Source organism: Myotis brandtii, unplaced genomic scaffold (genome assembly GCF_000412655.1).
Source record: "Myotis brandtii unplaced genomic scaffold, ASM41265v1 scaffold17, whole genome shotgun sequence".
Lineage (NCBI taxonomy): Eukaryota > Metazoa > Chordata > Mammalia > Chiroptera > Vespertilionidae > Myotis > Myotis brandtii.
Genome location: NW_005356259.1, coordinates 2,538,949 through 2,560,824, shown reverse-complemented (window position 1 = coordinate 2,560,824; position 21,876 = coordinate 2,538,949). Strand labels below are relative to the sequence as shown.

The 21,876-nt window shown below is 39.2% G+C and overlaps 2 protein-coding genes across 2 annotated transcripts in view; both read right to left on the bottom strand.

Annotated features, from left to right (window-relative positions):
• RELN (reelin) overlaps positions 1-11,891 on the bottom strand; it is a 475,654-nt gene extending 463,763 nt beyond the window's left edge. Inside the window, exons 1-3 of the mRNA XM_005862985.2 lie at positions 11,835-11,891; positions 9,055-9,135; positions 8,712-8,792 (exon numbers count right to left, since the gene is read on the bottom strand). Coding sequence (XP_005863047.1) covers positions 8,712-8,792; positions 9,055-9,135; positions 11,835-11,891 — 219 coding nt within the window. The remainder of the gene's footprint in view (positions 1-8,711; positions 8,793-9,054; positions 9,136-11,834) is intronic.
• A 9,302-nt stretch (positions 11,892-21,193) lies between these two features.
• Positions 21,194-21,876, bottom strand: part of ORC5 (origin recognition complex, subunit 5) — a 128,831-nt gene continuing 128,148 nt past the window's right edge. The window contains exon 14 of the mRNA XM_014536955.1: positions 21,194-21,278. Coding sequence (XP_014392441.1) covers positions 21,206-21,278 — 73 coding nt within the window. The 3' untranslated portion in view covers positions 21,194-21,205. The remainder of the gene's footprint in view (positions 21,279-21,876) is intronic.

Here is a 21,876-nt window from a genome sequence, read left to right as displayed (position 1 = left end):
AGGTGGAGACATTTTACACCTTAACCAAATGTCTGTGAAGTGTTTTCCCATGCTTCCTCTCATTTGATCTTCACAGAAGTCCTGGAGTAGGTAGATAGGAGACTCAGTGGAATCCTATTTTGTTTTCATTAGCTGGGAAACGGAGATTTAGAAAGCTTAGAAACTTGACCCAACTGAAAAGAAGTAAGAAATGATGGACCTTGAAAATGACTTCAGGTTTTCTCACTGTGCAGAACATAGTCAAACACTGCTGAAGTTAAATATTTTACCCTTTGTTCTCCTTGTATGACCTACAGTAATAATCTGCTTCGTGTTGATATTTACTGCTGTGTTGCTGACAATCACCTGAAAGAGAAGTTGGGGTGCTTCACTGGGCTGGAAAATGTTTAGCTAAATCAGAAAGCAGGTCTGATTAATCAAATTTATTCTATATGTATAAAAGGCTAATTTGACTCATGAATGTGCAATACATATAAAGCTCTCGCTGGCGCCAATCACACACATCTGTCATTTGTTTTGATCTGTCATTGTAGATTGTGAATTTGGTTGACACTTCTATTATAGAGAAAGGGTGAATAGCAACATTAAAATATTTCTTCTAATTAATTTCCTTTCAATGTGCACAAATTTGTGCACTGGGCCACTAGTTTTTATATAATTAGACTACTGAGAAACCTAGTTCATATGGTCTGTTGTGATACCATTTGGCCTGCCTTTGATGAGAAGACATCCTCAATGTATAAAGCACACCAGTGTTCTTTTCGCATTACTTGACAACAATTCAAGAAGTACCATTGTCATCAACTCTATTGGAAGCAAAAACAGGAGCTCAGGCAGTGAAACTGCCAAGCAGTTTTTAATTATAAGATACTAATGGTCCAAAATATGTTTAAATTAACTTGTTTGATAGAATTTTATTTAAATAAAAACACAAAATTTAAGTATTCTTGTGAATAACTCTCAAGTCCCCTCTTTTATGAAACACTTTTTCTTTGAAGAAATGTTCTTAATTTTAAAAATAAATTAATTGCTCAGGTATTACTAATCTACATACTAGAAGACAGTTATTTCTCATGGGAGGAAATATAAAGAGAACAATATGGAATTAAATTAATAATGGTTTGGCATGTCTACTAGTATAAAAAAAATAAGAACCTTGAGACTATGGTGATGAGGACATCTGGTAAACACTATGCTCGCCTCCTGCCACAACCAAATCAAAATTACAACTTAATTATACAACAATCACCTTTGAGAACCACTTGAATACTAGCTAAACAGAAATCCTATAAATGAGGATATAAGGAAGAAACCACCTTGAGACTGGGCTGGTGGCAGATAAAAAGCGGGAGGGGATAACTCAGGGGCCCACCTAGTGAGGGGTGGGTCCCGGCCCTACACTGGTTTCCTCAGCCCAGAGTATCAGTGTCAGGAAGAGGAATCCCCACAAAATCTGGCTGTGAAAATCAGCAGGGATTGGCTTGTGTGAGACAGAGGGCTGCTGTAGACCCAGGTGTCCTCTTAAAGGGCCAGCACATAGACTTAGCTGCTCTGAATTATTTGACTTCAGGGTAAGGGCTAGAGGGGCAGCCCTCTCCAGGACTACAGTGCCAGCAGGTGCCATTTCTTCTTTGTTGAGCCCTCCCTCTACACAGCTGGCAGGCACAGGTAGGTGCAAATCTGAGTTTCCATTAATCTGACTAATACTGTTCTCACCACACCCTGGTGATGCTCTGAAACCCCCGCTCCACCCAATTCACTGGTCAGCTGGAACCTCTATCAGAAGTTAATCCGCACAAATGGCTAGCCTTGACCCAGTGACCTCTCCATCAGGGGGAGCAAGAAACCACCTTGAGACTGGGCTGGTGGCAGATAAAAAGCGGGAGGGGATAACTCAGGGGCCCACCTGAGGAGTGAGGGGTCCCGGCCCTACACTGGTTTCCTCAGCCCAGAGCATCAGTGTCAGGAAGAGGAATCCCCACAAAATCTGGCTGTGAAAATCAGCAGGGATTGGGTTGTGTGAGACAGAGGGCTGCTTTAGACCCAGGTGTCCTCTTAAAGGGCCGGCACATAGACTTAGCTGCTCTGAATTATTTGGCTTCAGGGTAAGGGCTAGAGGGGCAGCCCTCTCCTGGACTAAAGTGCCAGCAGGTGCCATTTCTTCTTTGTTGAGCCCTCCCTCTACACAGCTGGCAGGCACAGGTAGGTGCAAATCTGAGTTTCCATTAATCTGACTAATACTGTTCTCACCACACCCTGTTGATTCTCTAAAACCCCCGCTCTACCCAATTCACTGGTCAGCTGGAACCTCTATCAGAGGTTAATCCACACAAATGGCTATCCTTGACCCAGTGACCTCTCCATCAGGGGGAGCGGGATGAACAGAGGCTGAGCCAGCAGAAATGCCTGGGCAAGGACATAGTACAGGGGTTCTGCCCCACTGTCAGGCAGTGGTGTTTCAAACAAAGAAATGTAGCCACAGAGTCCTGCCACCACTTGGGCTCCCCAAACCCCTCCAATTGCCCTTGGTGTTGGTTTGAGGAGCACATTATCTGTAAACCAAGAGCGATTGCAGTAAAATCACTGTTTCCCTCTGCTATTGATACGCAGGTGAGGTGCATGGGCAGGAGAGAACCCACGGAGGTCCAGGGTTGCCATTACAGTGAGGGCAAAACAAACCCCACCCTGAAGCAGTGCAGCTGTACTATCTGACGGAAGCCGAGGAGGTCACAGAGGTAAAAATCTTGTGATTCAGCATCACCTACTAGAAAATAGTAGAAAGACCTCTTCAGAGAAAGCTGCTTGAGAAAGTTCAGCAATACAATAAATGCCTAGACAAAGGAGACCAGCAAATACCATGAATAACCATGGTAATGAGGAAGGTCAGAAAGAAAATGAAAAATATCCAGAAAGCAAGCTGGACCACATGGAAGTATTGATATAAATGACAGAGACTTCAATACTGCAGTTCTGAAAATACTAACCCCTATGGCCCAGAGCCCTCGGAGGGGCTCAGCCCGGAGAGGGCAGGAATCCTGTTGTGGCCGGCGCTTCCTTCAGCCCGGAGGAGCAGAGAGATCCGGTGGGCACTCCTGCAGGAGTGAGCAGCCTGAGCAGCGGCTGAGGCCAGAGACTTGGGCAAGGACACAGCACAGAGTGCAGCTGTGGTTGCTGGGTAGTGGGCATTCCAGACAGAGGAACAAAGCATACAGCCCAGCTGGCCTGCAGCCTCCTGGAATTGCGGAGCACATTATCTGCAAACCTGAGAACTGGTACTACAGAATCATATCTTCCCTTGGGCAAAGGGTGCACTCTGTGACCGGTGCCAGGGTCGGGGCTCAGGGGGGACCCCAGAGAAGTCTGAGGTCGCCATTACTGAAGGGCAAAATGACAAAGAATCTGGCCGGTTCCTCCAGCCTATCCCATCCCCAGACATCTCTGTTGCACTGATACCAGCGTCTGACTGCAGGGGCGCACTGGGATTTCACAGAGCTAAAAACTTGTGATTTGGCGCCACCTACTGGAAAGTAATAGAAAGACATCTTTGTATTAATCTGCTAGAGAAGTGCCCAGACAAGGAATCCATCAATTACCAAGAATAAAAAAGGTAGCGAGGCAGCTCAGAAAGAATATGATTCTCCAGGAAACATGCTTAAGGACATGGAAATATATAAGTGACAGAATTCAAGATCGCAGTTCCGAAAAGACTCAACAAGATGAGAGAAAATACAGACAGGCAATTCAATGCACTCAGAAAACCAATTAAGAGTACTTTACCAAGGAAATTGAAACCTGGCAAGGATAACACACAAAAAAAAGAAAACTACAGACCAATATCTCTGATAACTACCGATGCAAAAATCCTAAATAAAATACGAGCACACTGAACAAGATAAGGATGTCCACTCTCATCACTCTTATTCAACACAGCCCTGGAAGTTCTAGCCAGAGCAATAAGGCAAGAGAAAGAAATAAAAGGCATCCAAACTGGGAAAGAAGAAGTAAAAGTGTCATTTTTTGCAGAAGACATGATTCTGTACATAGAAAACCCTAAAGACTCCATAAAACACTATTAAAAACAATAAACAAATACAATGAAGTTGCAGGATACAAAATCAATGTGAAAAATCCATTGCCTTCCTGTATACTAACAACAACACTTTAGAAAAAGTAATGGAAAAAAATTCCTTTTGTAATTGCAATAAAAAGAATAAAATACCTCGGAATAAACTTAACAAAGAACCTCAAAGACCGATATACTGAAAACTACAACGACAGTGAGGGCAAAACAAACCCCACCCTGAAGCAGTGCAGCTGTACTATCTGACGGAAGCCAAGGAGGTCACAGAGGTAAAAATCTTGTGATTCAGCATCACCTACTAGAAAATAGTAGATAGATCTCTTCAGAGAAAGCTGCTAGAGAAAGTTCAGCAATACAATAAATGCCTAGACAAATGAGACCAGCAAATACCATGAATAACCATGGTAACGAGGAAGGTCAGAAAGAAAATGAAAAATCTCCAGAAAGCAAGCTGGACCACATGGAAGTATTGATATAAATGACAGAGACTTCAATACTGCAGTTCTGAAAATACTCAACAAGATGAGAGAAAATACAGACAGGCAATTCAATGCACTCAGAAAACCAATTAAGAGTACTTTACCAAGGAAATTGAAACCTGGCAAGGATAACACACAAAAAAAAGAAAACTACAGACCAATATCTCTGATAACTACCGATGCAAAAATCCTAAATAAAATACGAGCACACTGAACAAGATAAGGATGTCCACTCTCATCACTCTTATTCAACACAGCCCTGGAAGTTCTAGCCAGAGCAATAAGGCAAGAGAAAGAAATAAAAGGCATCCAAACTGGGAAAGAAGAAGTAAAAGTGTCATTTTTTGCAGAAGACATGATTCTGTACATAGAAAACCCTAAAGACTCCATAAAACACTATTAAAAACAATAAACAAATACAATAAAGTTGCAGGATACAAAATCAATGTGAAAAATCCACTGCCTTCCTGTATACTAACAACAACACTTTAGAAAAAGAAATGGAAAAAAAAAACAATTCCTTTTGCAATTGCAATAAAAAGAATAAAATACCTTGGAATAAACTTAACAAAGAACCTGAAAGACCTATATACTGAAAACTACAACACATTGTTAAAAGAGATTGAAAAAGACACAACAAAATGGAAAAATATGTTCAGGGATTAGAAGAATCAACGTAGTTAAAATTTGGCCATATCACTATAAATGCCTAGACAAATGAGACCAGCAAATACCATGAATAACCATGGTAACGAGGAAGGTCAGAAAGAAAATGAAAAATCTCCAGAAAGCAAGCTGGACCACATGGAAGTATTGATATAAATGACAGAGACTTCAATACTGCAGTTCTGAAAATACTCAACAAGATGAGAGAAAATACAGACAGGCAATTCAATGCACTCAGAAAACCAATTAAGAGTACTTTACCAAGGAAATTGAAACCTGGCAAGGATAACACACAAAAAAAAGAAAACTACAGACCAATATCTCTGATAACTACCGATGCAAAAATCCTAAATAAAATACGAGCACACTGAACAAGATAAGGATGTCCACTCTCATCACTCTTATTCAACACAGCCCTGGAAGTTCTAGCCAGAGCAATAAGGCAAGAGAAAGAAATAAAAGGCATCCAAATTGGGAAAGAAGTAAAAGTGTCATTTTTTGCAGAAGACATGATTCTGTACATAGAAAACCCTAAAGACTCCATAAAACACTATTAAAAACAATAAACAAATACAATAAAGTTGCAGGATACAAAATCAATGTGAAAAATCCACTGCCTTCCTGTATACTAACAACAACACTTTAGAAAAAGAAATGGAAAAAAAAAACAATTCCTTTTGCAATTGCAATAAAAAGAATAAAATACCTTGGAATAAACTTAACAAAGAACCTGAAAGACCTATATACTGAAAACTACAACACATTGTTAAAAGAGATTGAAAAAGACACAACAAAATGGAAAAATATGTTCAGGGATTAGAAGAATCAACGTAGTTAAAATTTGGCCATATCACTCAAAGCAATATACAGATTTAATGCAATCCCCATTAAAATCCCACTGTCATTCTTTAAAGAAATAGAATGAGAAATCATCCAATTTGTATAAAACCAAAAAAGACCCCAAATAGCCAAAGCAATCCTGAGAAAAAAGAATGGTGCCAGAGGTATCATGCTATTTGACTTCAAATTATATGACAGAGCTACAATAATCAAAACAGCATGGTATTGGCAGAAAACAGACACACAGATCAATGGAATATAATTGAGAGCACAGACATAACACCACATGGGCAGACAATTTTTGACAAATGACCCAGAAACACACAATGGAGTAAAGAAAGCCTCTTCAATAAGTGGTGCTGGGAAAATTGGAAAGCCACATGTAAAAGAATGAAACTGGATTACAGTTTGTCCCCATGTACAAAAATTAATTCAAAATGGATCAAAGATCTAAATATAATATCTGAAACAATTACATAGAAGTAAGCATAAGTACTAAATTTATGGACCTTAGTCATAGAGAACATTTCATGAGCTTGACTCCAAAGGCAAGGGGAATAAAGGCAAAAATAAATGAATGGGACTATATCAAACTGAAAACCTTCTGCACAGCAAAATAAACTGACAACAAAGCAAAGAGGCAGCTGACTGAATGGGAGATGATATTTGCAAACAATAGCTCCAACAAAGGATTAATATTCAAAATATATAAAGAATTCATAAATCTATACATGGTAGCCAGGACATGGAAACAAACCAGGTGTCCTTCAATAGAGGATTGGATAAAGAAGATGTGGTACACATACACAATGGAATACTCCTCAGCCATAAGAAAAGAAGAAATACTGCCATTTTCGCCAACATGGATAGAGCTTGAGAATATTATGCTAAGAGAAATAAGTCAGGCAGAAAAAGCTAAGAACCATATGATTTCACTCATATGTGGGATATAAAACTAAAAATCATAGACACAAATAGCAGTGTGGTGATTATCAGAGGAAAGCGGTAGGAAGGCAGGAGTGAAGGGGGCCTAATATAAGATGACAGAAAAAAATTATTTGATTTTGGGTGGTGGTCACACAGTGCAATATACAGATCTTGCAACATAGAAACCCACACCTGAAACCTATATGATCCTATTAACCAATGTCACCCCAATTTAATTAAAAATTAATTAAGAGAGAAAATATCACAAAGAAAAAGAATTCTCACTGACAAAGGCAGACACATAATAAAAGCAGTGGTTCAACCAACACTGAAGCTAGTACAAAGTTTAAAAGGCAAAATTAGAAAGATCATGTGTAATTATAACAGTAAATTAAAGGATATACACAAACACACAAACAAAAGAAGTAAAAAAATAATGACAAAAACATAAATGTGGAGGGGATGAGTAAAAATGATAGTCAGTGTGTTTGAACTTAAGTGATCATCAACTTAAACTGCTAAAAGCATAACATGGTGTATAGGAAGTATGTGGTAACCACAAACTAAAAATCTATAAGAGATATACAAGAAATAAAGAGAAAGGAATCCAGACACAATACTACAGAAAGTCATCAACATACAAGAGAAGATAGCAAGAGAATAAGAAAGGAACAGAGAACTACAAAAGCAATCAGAAAACAATTAATAACATGGCAATAAGTATATACCTATCAATAATTACTTTGAATGTAAATGGATTAAATGTTCCAATCAAAAGATGAATGGATAAAGAAGTGGTACATATATGCAATGGAATATTAATGGGACATAGAAAAAAGAATAAAATCTTACCATTTGCAACAACATGGATGGACCTACAGGGTATTATGCTAAGTAAAATAAGTCAAACAGAGGAAGAGAAATACCGTATGATTTCACTTATATGTGGAATCTGAAAATAAATAAGTAAATGAACAAACAAAACAGAAATAAACTCAAAGAGACGGAGAACAAACTGAGGGTTGCCAGATGAGATCTGATGTTGGGGGGATGGGTGGAAAAGGTGAAAGGATTAAGAAGTACAAATTGGTAGTTACAAAATAGTCACAGGGATGTACAGTACAGCTTAAAGAAAATAATCAATAATATTGTAGCAACTATTTATGGTGTGTACAAGACTTATTGGGTGATCACTTTGTAAATTATATGAATGTTTAAACACTATGCTGTACACCTGAAATTAATATAATACTGAATGTCAACTATAATTGAAAAACTTTTTAGAATAAACAGCAAGATATTATTAGGTCCACTTTGCAAATGAGTAAATCTTGGCTAAAAAAGGATTATATTACATTTGTAAATCAATGACTATTTCACACTTTGGAGAAAGAAGCAAACACCTAGCATGTGGGTGAAGTGTTATTTCTACCTATTGCAAATAATTTTCATGGCACTGCTTATAAAATCTAGAAAACAAGAACAGAGGTTTTCCCTCATGTGTTTATGCTTTATATGTTTGACTCATAGCAGGTACTCAATAGATTTTTGATAAATGGGGAAAAAAGAAAATATGGTGATGACATCTCACCAATGGGCAACTCAGTAAAAATAACTATGATGATCTGGTCTGATTTGACGATATATATATTAAGTAGAGAGAAGCCAGGCTTTGGGGAAAAGAAGTTTATGGCAATGAAGACAGACATGTCAAATACCTGAATGCAGCAATCATATGTTGCTGGTTGACCATAGACAGACTCATGGGCTTTAACATCAAGAAGCTCTTGTTTAGAAAGCTAACAAGCCCAATAAGAAATTGAACCTGAACCTGCTCTGAGCCTGACCAGGGGCTGCACTTAGGGATTGGGCCTGCCCTCTGCCACCCAGGAGCAGGCCTAAGCCAGCAGGTCGTTATCTCCCGAGGGGTCCCAGACTGCGAGAGGGCACAGGCCGGGCTGTGCACCAGGCCTCTAGTATATATATATATATATTAAGTAGAGAGAAGCCAGGCTTTGGGGGAAAGAAGTTTATGGCAATGAAGACAGACATTTCAAATACCTGAATGCAGCAATCATATGTTGCTGGTTGACCATAGACAGACTCATGGGCTTTAACATCAAGAAGCTCTTGTTTAGAAAGCTAACAAGCCCAATAAGAAATTGAACCTGAATAGACCCATTCTGTTTCTAGTTACAGATGGGCTGAGAAAGTATGCCTTGGAAGTGTGCCATCCCAGAGTGTATATTTATATGATGTCCTTAAGCTTGGAGATAAACAGAGCTTAAAGATTTATTAGTATTTCCTTTGCTTCCATTTTCAGTACTGCTAACAGGATGCTTTCAGACAGACTTAACCAGTTATAACATGTATGTTCTCATGTAATAAAAAGTCCAATGTAGGTAGAGTGTCAGGGTTGGCTGATTTAGCAGCTCAAAGTCCAGGCCCCATGATCTTTTCATCTCAGTGCTTTGCCTTCCACAATGTGGACTTTTTGCTACAACAGTTTTCCCAATGATCAGAGAATGGTTACCAGAAGTAACAAGGGTACATGATTCCTCATTTATATCCAGCAGAGAGCAAATGAAAGTTTCTCCCCCAATTATGCAAGAAGATTCCTTACTTTCAGTCTAATTGGCCCAGCATACATTCCATTACCAAGAGAATGCCATGCGGTGATGGCTTAAGCCAGGTTACTAAACCAACCCAGGTTAGTTAAAGCCCATCCAGGGGCTGGTGCTGGGGTCATCTTTCCCTAAGTCACATGGGCTGCATTTTGTGGGTGCCTGTGTAAGATCAGAGTTCCACTGTGAAGGGGTAGGTGGGGACAGGATGCTGGTTAGACAATCAATAGATCTTGTGGCAATAAAACCTTCTGAGATACTATCAACAATAAAAAATATATTTTAAAAAATAAAATGCCCCCCCCCCAAAAAAAAAAATAAACCTTCCTATCAACAATAAAAAATATATTTAAAAAAATAAAATGCTCCCCCCCCCCCAAAAAAAAATAAACCTGAGAATGTCAAGGCAAAACATTTTATATTGCTCCCTAATATAACTTGTATGGACTTTAGGGGGCAGTAGTGGCTCAGTACTCACTGAATTTCATTTATGCTGTAGTGAGGGGACACTTCTACAGAGAAATGTTTTCCTTTAAGAGTCATATAGCATTTGCTATCACTAAATCATAACTGACATTTCCATCAATTAAAATCACAGCTTCTTGGATTTAAACTCATGGAAATTATGACTTGGTTTCTTTACCTTTGACTTAACTCGCAGAATGACTTGAATTAGCAAGAATAGTTTATGCATTTGATCAAGCTATGTTTCTACCAAACATTTGCCTGCTATATGCTATAGAGTGGGGGTAAACAGGCAAAGGATACTTTTATGTATTTATTCTATACACAGCAGATGGTTAACATTAAACTCAAATGTTAGAAATGTTAGCCAGATAAGCTAATAAACATGCTAACTTCTGATTTAAACAGGAAGACCTCTTGGATGAGTTAGACTCTAAGCTGGAGATGAATGAAAGGTTAAGATAGAGAGGGGAGATAAGCAGGCTCCAGGGGACAAAGAAAGCAAGCAAAGCGAGGTGGTGACTATCTGGGAAGATAGTAGTGGATGGGGGATGGAAGGAAGGACCATGGGACTAATTCAGATAACTCAGGTTGGATTCTGAATTACTGGTTAATGAGAAACCAAATGAAAGAGCTAGGAATAAAAATAACATTTGTTACTGTCTAAATTGTGTCAGACATTGTGTTGGGGACTTTATAATTTTTAATCTACACAAGAACCTAGCAAAATAAGTTTTATCATGATCACCCACTTTACATGGGTGAGGAAAACAGAGGATCAAAGATGTTAAGTAAATTGTCCAAGATCACATAGTTAATTGGCAGAAGAAGTTTAATCCAAATCTGTTTACTCTAAATCCTGAGCTTCTTCCCCCTGCATAATGTTGTCACCCATTGCAGGAGAGATTAAGAATTTTAGCATTCAGAATTAACCAGAGGCTATTGTAGAAAGACCAGAGAGAGGGTACTCCGATAATCTAAAAGGGGGCATGGTGGCTAGCAAACAGAGCTTGCATGAAATGCCTAATTATGGAGATTTAGATGAGATTGCTTAAAACCAATTAAATATATGAGGCAAAGGATTCTAAAGTATCTCCGGGTTCTATGCCTGGTTAACTGATCTGCAGCGGTTCTCAACCTATGGGTCACAACCCCTTTGGCGGTAGAACGACCCTTTCACAGGGGTCGCCTAAGACCATCCTGCATATCAGATATTTACATTACGATTCATAAGAGTAGCAACATTACAGTTATGAAGTAGCAACGAAAATAATTTTATGGTTGGGTCACAACATGAGGAACTGTATTTAAAGGGCCAGAAGGTTGAGAACCACTCTAATGATTCTGTTTCCAACCAAAATACAAAAGACGAAATGTCAGGATTTTATTGTCATTGCTATGAAGAATAGTAATTGTGCCAAGCAACATTTGGAAGATGTTTTTATATATAACCCCATGGGTAATATTACACAGACTCTGTTCACTTAGGAACAGAGCCAAATTTCAAATTTTCTTAAAATGTGCTTAGTACCCAACACACTTGCAATTTGTTCTAATTTGGAAAAGGATTGAATTGAGTTTCCCTTTTTCTTTTATAGGTAAATAATGTAAGAAAGATATCTAAAAATCTAAATTATCTTAGTTTAAAGTTTAGAATCTAAACAAACTGAGTGTTGTTCAAGGTTGACAAAACTAACAATACTCACAATATAATTCATGGTAGTACTCCATGAAATAGCAAGCTATCCTTACCAACTTTAAATACACATTCAGCTCATATTCTAACGTCCAGTCTTCTTTTGATTCCATGTTACATCTGAGATTGGTTTGCATGTCTGTTTTTCTCAATAGGGAATTTCAGGGCAGCGATCCCATTACTCACCCTTGAGTAAAACTTATTTAGTGATTTAATTTAAGAGGTGCATGGTAAATGCTTGCTGAGTGACAGCATGTTTGTTTAAGGCAAACTTAACACTTTATATTAGTACTATTGGAAAAGAGAGTGCTCCTGGCTCTTCTGCTTTTTTGCTGCTTGACTTCAAACAAGTTCTTTAACATTCTATGCATCATCAGTGATGCCTACTGAACTGCATTGCTGTGAGGACAAATAGCAATATATGCAAAAACACCATACAAATATTATTTATTGTATTAAGTAAATAAGTTACAACTGTGTAAATAGTTTAGACAGCATGCTGTTAAGCACCTTAACCATGTCAACTAGGCAAACCTTGATAATGTACTCTGAGGATTTGATAGTAAGTAAAAGACCTTCTCTTCCAACATATTCTATAATCCAACTGTCTTATAAATTCGGACTGATAACCTTCAAAAGATCCCTTCTTTCCACTGAAATGAGGTTTAAAGAAAAAAGAAGACCCAAGAAACTACTGCATGCTTTCTAAAATATCTGAGTTGTTTTTTTCCCCGTTTCCCTTGTCGACATTCCCCTGAGCAAAGAAGCTATTTCTTTAGATTTCTGCAGTACATCCACTCTGTACAACTTAAGTCAATGATCATATAACTCTCAAATGACTTAAGTAAGTTTTGGACTAAATACAAATGTCAATGTTAAGAGTATAAGATATAAAGAAAGACTCTATGGGGGAAGAGCTGGAGGTCACAAAGAAAAAGAATGATGGAGATAGCTAAAAACTATGGTTTCCAGCTCAGCTTACGGATTTGGAGAGTAGGAGGGAACAGAAAAAAATCAGGAAGGCCATAATTCTAGGACATCCAGCAACAGTCTCTACAATGAATTCTAAAAAGTGATTCCCTCAGACACACATGCTTTTTCAAACCTCCATCCCTCTAGCAATGCTAGAAAGTATTGTTTAGAAATGGTCTATAAGAGCTACTATGATGCTGGGGAACAGAGAAGAAGCATATTAGCTCAAAGGTTTAAGCAATACTATAAAATCCCTACTCGTGACCATGCCCTGAATCCTGACCAATGGACACATGAAAAAAGAAAAAAAGGGAGGAGGGGGAATCAGAAACCGTGGGCCACCAGGTCCTGAAATCGGCAGCTTTTCTACCATTCACAAATGAAGTGGGCAACAAATTAAACTAGACACTAAAATAATCAAATTTAATGCAGGTGAGAGATTTAATAAAGTTTATAGAATAATCTTCTGAAGACTTATTACTGGGCTTTAAAGACTTTACTGAGGGGCTCCATTCCCTTTCTTCTCACCATTGATAGATTGCCTCCTGCATGACCAGGGATCAAACCCGCAATATGGGTATGTGCCCTGACTGGGAATTGAAACCACCACCTTTGGGAGTACAGGAGGAGGCTCCAACCAACTAGCCACACTGGCCAGGGGAAGGGGCTTCTCATTCAGGAAAATATGCCTTCCCTTGAAATGGTGCATCAGCAGGTGAGGAACAAAGGGAAGAAGTGTGGTGAGCCTCTATCAGGAATTACTGGATGGCTTGTCTCTGTTATTGGAAAAGAACCTAGGAAGTGACAACTCCACCATTTCCGGAGAAGGGCAGAGAGGACGCATTCTGCCCCTAGCTGCACCTCCTTCAATGGATATTTCTGGGAGCAACAGATTAAGCTTAAAGTTTTTGCTTTTAACTTTTAAAGCTCTTGAAGCCCTGCTTCCAAGTGAGCTTTACGAACTCTGGGCCCGCCCTTGCCTTCAGGGGGTTTGAGGGACTGGATCTGTGGACTTTGGAGCTCAGTGGAACATGAAAGGGATTGTACATCTCTTTCCCTCTGCAGCCCCAGGCAGAGAGGATCATCTCTCCTTCTAAAAAGATTTCATTTTTCAGGGCTCCTTGGTGATTCAGATTCATTTTATATTTAAGGTTTATAGCTGTTATTTATTAATTTGGGGGGGTGGTACTCTACACTTATGCTTTCTTCTTGCTCTCTCTTTTTAGGTACTGTTTTTTGGGAATACACGTTGGGTTAGAACCCAGCTAATATGATAAAAATGTCTTCTGTGAGTTTTTAAAATTATGGATAATAGATCAGCAGACTACTTTTAAAGTTTTTTAAAATGCTACTTTAAACACTATTTTTAATAGTCAAGGATATAGCTTTGCAACATGTACTTTAGTCATTTATTTTAATGCATGTAATTTAAGAAATGGCAACATGTGGGGTGTTCTTAAAGCCTTTTATCTGAGTCTCTCTGAATAAGTTTTTATTGTGGTAAGCCCATGGGTCCAACTTATTATGATGAAAACAGAGGTTTCAAGAAACTAACAGAATTACCCAAGATCATGTCATAAATTGTAGCCAATCTGGAAATGCTGTACATTTCCCTGACAGTACAGGGTCCTGCATGATCACCAGAATGACCGGAAAGCTTCTCAGGCATGAAGGTTTTCCCATCCCTGTGCTGTGAGAGTCTATTTCTTGAATGTGGGAAAGGGCCCAGGAACATTTATCTTTATACTTATTTCTATATATTATATTTAATAATTCTGAGGCTAGTTCATGGACCACATTTCTTTAAGTCCAGTTCAGAGCTCTAAGACAAAAAGTCTCAAACTTTTGGGGTTCAGGATCTTTTTTTATTTTTTTAAATCCTCACTAGAGGATATTTTTTCCATTGATTTTTAGAGAGTGAAAGGGAGGGAAGAACGGGGAGAGAGAGAAAGAAACATCGATGTGAGAGAGAAACATCACTGGTTGCCTCTTGCATGCCCCCTGACCAGGGCTGGGGATCCAACCTGTAACCAAGGTACATGCCCTTGCCCAGGTATCAAACCTGTGACCCTTCAGCCCATGGCCAGGGCTCAGAACCAATTTTTAAACTTTTAAAAAATATTGAGAATCCCCAAGAGCCTTTGTTTTTGTAGGTCATATCCATTAATATGTATTATACTAGAAGTTTCAATGGAGACATTATTTTTTTCCCATCACCATTTATCCCCTCTATGCCCACTTCCACCTCCACCTACTCCCCCAGCCCACCCCCCCACTCATTACCAGTGATGGCGAACCTATGACATGCGTGTCATTTTTGGTTGATTTTTCTTTGTTAAATGGCATTTAAATATATAAAATAAATATCAAAAATATAAGTCTTTGTTTTACTATGGTTGCAAATATCAAAAAATTTCTATATGTGACACGGCACCAGAGTTAAGTTAGGGTTTTTCAAAATGCTGACACGCCGAGCAAAAGGTTCGCCATCACTGCACTACACTGTTGGCCAAATCCAAGAGTTCTCTCTCTTTTTTTCTTTTTTGCTCAATCCCTCCACCCCTCTCAACACCCCTTCTCCTCACCACCAGAACTGTCTGTCTGCTCTCTATGAGTCTGTCTCTATTTTGCATGGTAGTTCAGTTTGTTCATTAAATTCCACAATGAGTGAAATCATATGGTACTTGTCTTTCTCTGACTAGCTTATTTCACTTTAAATGGAGACATATAAAATATTTACTTACAAACTTATTTTAAAATAGTAAATTAATTAACATATTAACATAACACATTGCTTATGAAAAATTACTATATTTTCCAAAACAAAAAAAAATTAGTGGGAAGAGTGGCATAGTTTTACATTTTTGCAAATCTCTTTTATGACTGGTTTAATAGAAAACAGCTGGATCTTCATATCTGCTTTTGCATTCACTCTGTTGCAACATGTTGCTTTGAGTATATGAAGAAAATCTGGCTTCACACAGATAATTAGTTGGAAAAGGAGGAACTATTTTAATATTCTTTTTATATAATTGTGGATAGTCTTCTTTGACATACAACAAAACTCAACAGGAAGAAGTTCCCTTTTATTTTTTTTTTCTTTGAGTTTAATCACCAGGACATGGAGAGTGGTGTTAGCCAGGTTGATGGACACTAAGCTATGGCTCCTGGTGCCTTTCGAACTACCGCCCCAGCACTTGGAGCTTAGAGGGCATAGGCCCTTTAAGAACACCTGGGACTACAACAGCCCTCTGTCTCCCTTACCCACAATCCCTGCTGGTGTTCACAGCCAGAAGTTATGGGAACTTCTCTTCCTGGCACTGAAACCCTGGGCTGGGGGACCTGGTGTGGGGCTAGGACCCCTTGATCTTCAGAAGGGACCTCTGCCGGAGACCAATTCCAGCATGACAGCAGGGCTGCATCTGGGAATGGCTGACGGCATTTCTCCAAACCTGAATAGGACACATTAAATTGATTTCTTGGCTGCCAGACAGCTAAAAGGCATCTTAATCTACATGTTATTGCCTCCTACTGGCCAAACACCTGAACAGCCGTAGGCTAATTCCCCCATTCTGACAATGTTACTGTATACCCTTCGATGTGTAAAACTCTGCCCCGCCTCAGGACAAGTTATGTTAATAAAAAGCATGGGGTCCTGGGGACGGGAAGAACCAAAGGCCTTAGACTTAAGACCTTAGAACTTAGCTCCTTTAGCTAAGCTCCTTTGACCCCCCCAATGCCTTTCAAAATTATATTTCGTCTCCGGACTCTTTATTAGTCTCTGGACTCTTATTTAACATCTACGCACAGCCTTCTCCAGATTTCCTGAACCCTTCTTGATGCTGGGACAAGAACCCCGGCAGACCTCCAAAGCAAAGATATCTCTCCTGATTTTTAAATGCCACACGTGGGTGTGGGACCTCCCCATTTCTCATCTCCTCCCCTTCTACCAGTCTCCCCTTGGCTTCTTCTGTATATCCTGTATTATAGGACTTTTGTTCAACTAGACTTCAGGTGGTTCTCAGTGATGATTGCTCTTTAGTTCAGTTGTAATGTTGATGTGGGCATGGGAAGATGCAAGTGCCATTTACTTCTTCTGCCATCTTAACTGGAAGTCAACAGGTAGAAGTTTCTTAAAGGTTGGTTGCAATAATAAGTCTGAAACCATATCAATGAACTCTTCATATTCTGTCACATTAAAGTCCATTGGTCTTGCTTACATTTTGAATATTTTTACCCATTCCTGATTTTGTAACACCACATATTGGAAAATATTGTTTAACTGAGTTATACATATCTTCCAAATTTTGACATATTTTACTCTACAATATTTAAAAATCACACTCATTAATATCACCACCAATATTGTCATAAAAATTGTTAAGTATTGAAAAGCTGTCAAGCTTATGGTGGCAGATAGAAACTTTCCAAAACTCTATAATATTCACGTAAAAGCTCAAATTTTATCACTGGCAACAAATATCTAAAGTTAGAACCAAGATGTATTTGGTTCATTTATGCAAAGTCTAAAATGCCATATTTTATATATCAGTTGTTCAATCAAATTAAAACAGTGTCCAATGAAAAAAGTGGCTAGTTTAGCTCCTAAGTCAAACAATTGTACTACTGCTTTACCTTGAGACAACCGTTGGACTTTCGTGCACTGTCAGCACTTCCACCTTTGTCATGCAGATGAAAAAGATATGTTCTCAAAGATTGATTTAATAATTTTTACTGCTGCATCAGGGACATTCTTAATTGAAACCAGAGTTTGTTGAACTGCAAGTGCACAATGACTACTAGGGCAATTTGGTACCATTGCCTCGATTGGGGCTAAGGTGCTGCAGCTTGCTTTTGCAATATCAAGACAAATGTCGACACTGACAAAGAAGAAATAATGTCTTAATGTTTTTATGAAACTAGTTTGACCTTGTAGGCCTTCTGTAAAGGTCCCTAGGACTCCCAGGGTCCGTAGGACATATTTTGAGAACCAGTGCTCTAAAAAAACAGTTTGCTGTCTCTCTTTGAGAACCAGTGCTCTAAAAAAACAGTTTGCTGTCTATATATATATATATAAAACCTTACTATGCAAATAGACTGAACGGCAGAACAACTGCACAACTGAACAACCGGTCACTATGACGTGCGCTGACCACCAGGAGGCGCACGCGGAACATGGTGGGCATCGGCAGCAGGCAGCAGAGTGTGGAACATGGCAAGCATTGGCTGCATCAGGATGGTGGAGCAGGTGTTGGGGGTGCCAGACCAAGGCGGGGTGCTGGTTGCTGTCTTCGGGGAGAGCCTCTGGTGGTTACTGAAAATTCTTTGCTCCTGTGCACCACGGTCCCACTGGGTGCTCGCACCTGCTGCCGGCACTGGAGCTGCTGCTTGCACCCACTGCTGGTGCTGGCCCTGCTTACACCTGCAGCTGGTGCCAGAGTGGCCGCTCACACCTGCTGCTGGCGCCCAGCACAGGTCCCAATTGCTTGGGGTGCGAGCAACAGCAGCTGCTGGCCCCAATTGCCCCTGAGAGCTTCTCCACCTCTCCCTGCTCCTGAGGGGCAATCGGGGCAGCAGCTGCTGCTCATACCTGCTAACGGCGCTGGCCCCAATTGTTCCGCACTGACAGCGGGTGCTAGTGGGGCCAGTGCCATCAGCACGTGGGAGCTGCAACGGCGGGAGCGGGGCTGCTGGCAGACAGGGGACCAGGGGCTGTGATGGAAGAGGCCAGGCTGGGGCACAGAGGATGGGCTGAGACCCACCCCTGTGCCTACTGCAGCCTCGTGGCCCACAGTTCCTTTCAAGGTACACGAATTCATGCACTGGGCCCCTAGTTATTTTAATATAATCCAGGCTGAAAAATAAAACACAACTTTATAAGGCTGTCCTTGTTTTTATTGTTTCATCTTTCCTCCAAGAAGTGACATAGTGAGTACAATTAATTGGCCCACCATTCCCATTAAAACATCTAAATAAGCTATGTCTTAGATACCTGCACATACATAAAAATGAAACTAGACCACTTTCTTACAGCCTATATAAAATAAACTTAAAATGGATTAAAGACTTAAATGAAATACCTGAAACCATAAAACTCCCAGAAGAAAACATAGGCAATAAACTCTTTGATATCTCCTTTAGCAACATTATTTTGTATATGTCTCCTCAGGCAAGGGAAACAAAAGAAAAAAACAAACAAATGGGACTACATCAAACAAAAAAGTTTCTGCACAGCAAAGGAAACTATTAACAAAATAAAAAGACAACCTACTGAATGGGAGAAGATATTTGCCAATGATACATCTGATAAAAGGTTAATTTCCAAAATATATAGAGAGCTCACACAACTTAACACCAGAAAACAAACAACCTAATTTAAAAATTGGGCCTAGGACCTGAACAGACATTTCTCCAAAGAGGACATGCAGATGGCCAATAGATATATAAAAAGATGCTCAAGGAGCATTTGAGATCTTGCTCCCTGGCATATGTCCTCAGTTGGGCTCAAATAAGCTCTTATAAAACTCAAAAAAGAAAAGATGCTCAATGTCACGAATCATCAGAGAAATGCAAATTAAAGCCACACACCTGTCAGAATGGCTGTCATCAATAAATCAACAAACCACAAGTGTTGGTGAGGATGTGGGGAAAGGGGAACCCTCGTGCACTATTGGTGGGGATGCAGATTGGTGCAGCCACTCTGGAAAATAGTATAGAGGTTCCTCAGAAAGTTAAAAATAAAACTACCATATGACCTAGCAATTACACTTCTGGGTATTTCCAAAACACTAATTCAAAAAAATATAAGCACCCCTATGTTCATTGCAGCATTATTTACAATAGCCAAGATATGAAACAATCTAAGTGTCCACGGATTAATGAGTAGATAAAAAAGAAGTGATACATATATCGAATGGAATATTACTCAGCCATAAAAAAGAATGAAATCTTATTATTTGCAACAACATGGATGGACCTAGGGGTAAATGAAATCAGTCAGACAGAGAAGACAAATACTATATGATTTCATTTATATGTTCAATCTAAAAGACAAACTAAATGAAAAAACAAATAGGACCAACTATAGATACAGAGAATAAACTGATGGATGCCAGGTAAGAGGAGGTTGAGAAAATGGGTGAAATAGTTGAAAGGATTAAGAAGCAAAAATTCCCAGTTACAAAAATAGTGATAGGAATATAAAGTACAGCATACGGAATATAGTCAATAATATAACTATGTTTGGTGTCAGATGGGTACTAGACTTATCAGGATGATCACTTTGTGAAGTATATAAATGTTTTATCACAATGTTGTACATCTGAAATTAATATAATATTGTATGCCAACTGTAGTTGAAAAATAAATTATTAAAAAAATTAAAAATAAATAAGTGAGGTCACAATGGCTCTTGAGGCTATTTCATCACAAAGGACAAATATTTCTTAGCTAGGCACGCAATGTATACCATAAGCAATACATAAAAAACCTTACCGTGGGCATAAGTGTTCTGAATGTTGGGGGTTGAGGGAATTGCTATTGAAAAGATAATAATGTGATGGGAGAGATAAAAATAAATTTCTCTTTGCCCCTTAGGCGTTCATCTGCCAATGACTGGATGTTACCCTTGTATGCTTTTCTCCCTTTAGGCACAAATATGGAAAAGTGCTTCTAATTCAGAGTAAAATTTGAATAGGCCAGACATCTGCCTTCTAGCTATATAGTTATAGCTATAACTTTTGACACAGCCCAAACGGCTAAGAATCTTAGAGTCCCTTCCATGTGACACATCTTAACATAACTACTAACATTTAATGTGCATTTTAGAAACTGAGAGATGTTTAATTACTTTGCAATTAGTTTTTAGTTATCGCCTTTAGTCTGTGGGTCACTGGTTTGGAGAGACAGTAAGAGCACTGATATCCAGTGCTTTCCTGTGGCCTCACTAGCTAGTTGTATGGCCTCAAGCAAACCTCAAGTTTCCCATCTCATATGCATGCACAATGAGGGGGCCAGACTCCAGAATGCATAGAATCATGGAGTTGGAAGGTCTTTGGAGAATACTATCTACTTCAATCCCCTCTTTGTTGTAGCAAAAATAGCCATTGCTAATTTACCACTTACTATAGCCAAGTGTTAACCCAAGTGTTTTGCATATATTTACTTACTGAATCATCAACCTTATGAAAGAGGCAGTTACTGATATTATATTTGTTCTACCATAGCCATGATCTTTGTGTTCCTAAAAATCACCACTCTGTGCAAAATTATGCAATAAAGCACAGGTCTTATGTTTATGGTAAAGCGAGGCTGGGGTATAACACTCAAGCACCTTTCAGTGGCACATTTTAAAAAGGGGCACATAATAAAAATGGTAGCACATATTTATAGATGTGAAATAGTTAAGAAATACATAATTACTACAATAAATAGTGTATTTTACCTTGAAAAAGACCTACAGCTTGCTTGAGGGGGTGGGCACCTGCAGTCCCATGGCCTCTCCACCTGCTTGCTCCCAGCTTGCCACTCTGTGTGCAGATAACAAAAGAAATACAGGAAAAGAGTGAAGATAGAATCAGCAAATGGAGAATAAAATACAAAATAGGCTGAAAATAAAGAGGGAAAGTCAATGAGAGGGAAGGGTGTCTGACTGCGTGGCCCAAATGAGTGCTTGTTATTGTGAAGTGGTGGGAGAAGGGTTATCAGAAATGGGAGGGGAAGCTCTATCACCAGATGTGGATGGGCATGGCTTCTTGTCTGTGCCAGGTGTGTGCATGTTTGTCTATTCCACTGGGGCTTCGTGCAGCTGGGTGTAGTTTTCTGCATTCGTCGTGTTTCTTGTACACACACCAGGGTATTGTGCTCAACTTCTTTGAACAAATTTCCCTTTTCTCTTTTTTGTTTTAATTTATTTAACAGGTCTTATAGCAGAACTGACTGCATCTCCTTCTTATTTATAAGGAATCAAAGGAGCAGAAAGTTCAAATAAATAGTTTAAGATTCGATGGCTAAAAAGAGGTAAAACCAGTACTTGAACAAAGGCATGTTCACACTCACAGTGCTACAGTGGCCTCTCAGCTCAGAGAGGAAATGACCGTAACTACAGTCTGTGCAATTCAGTTCCTA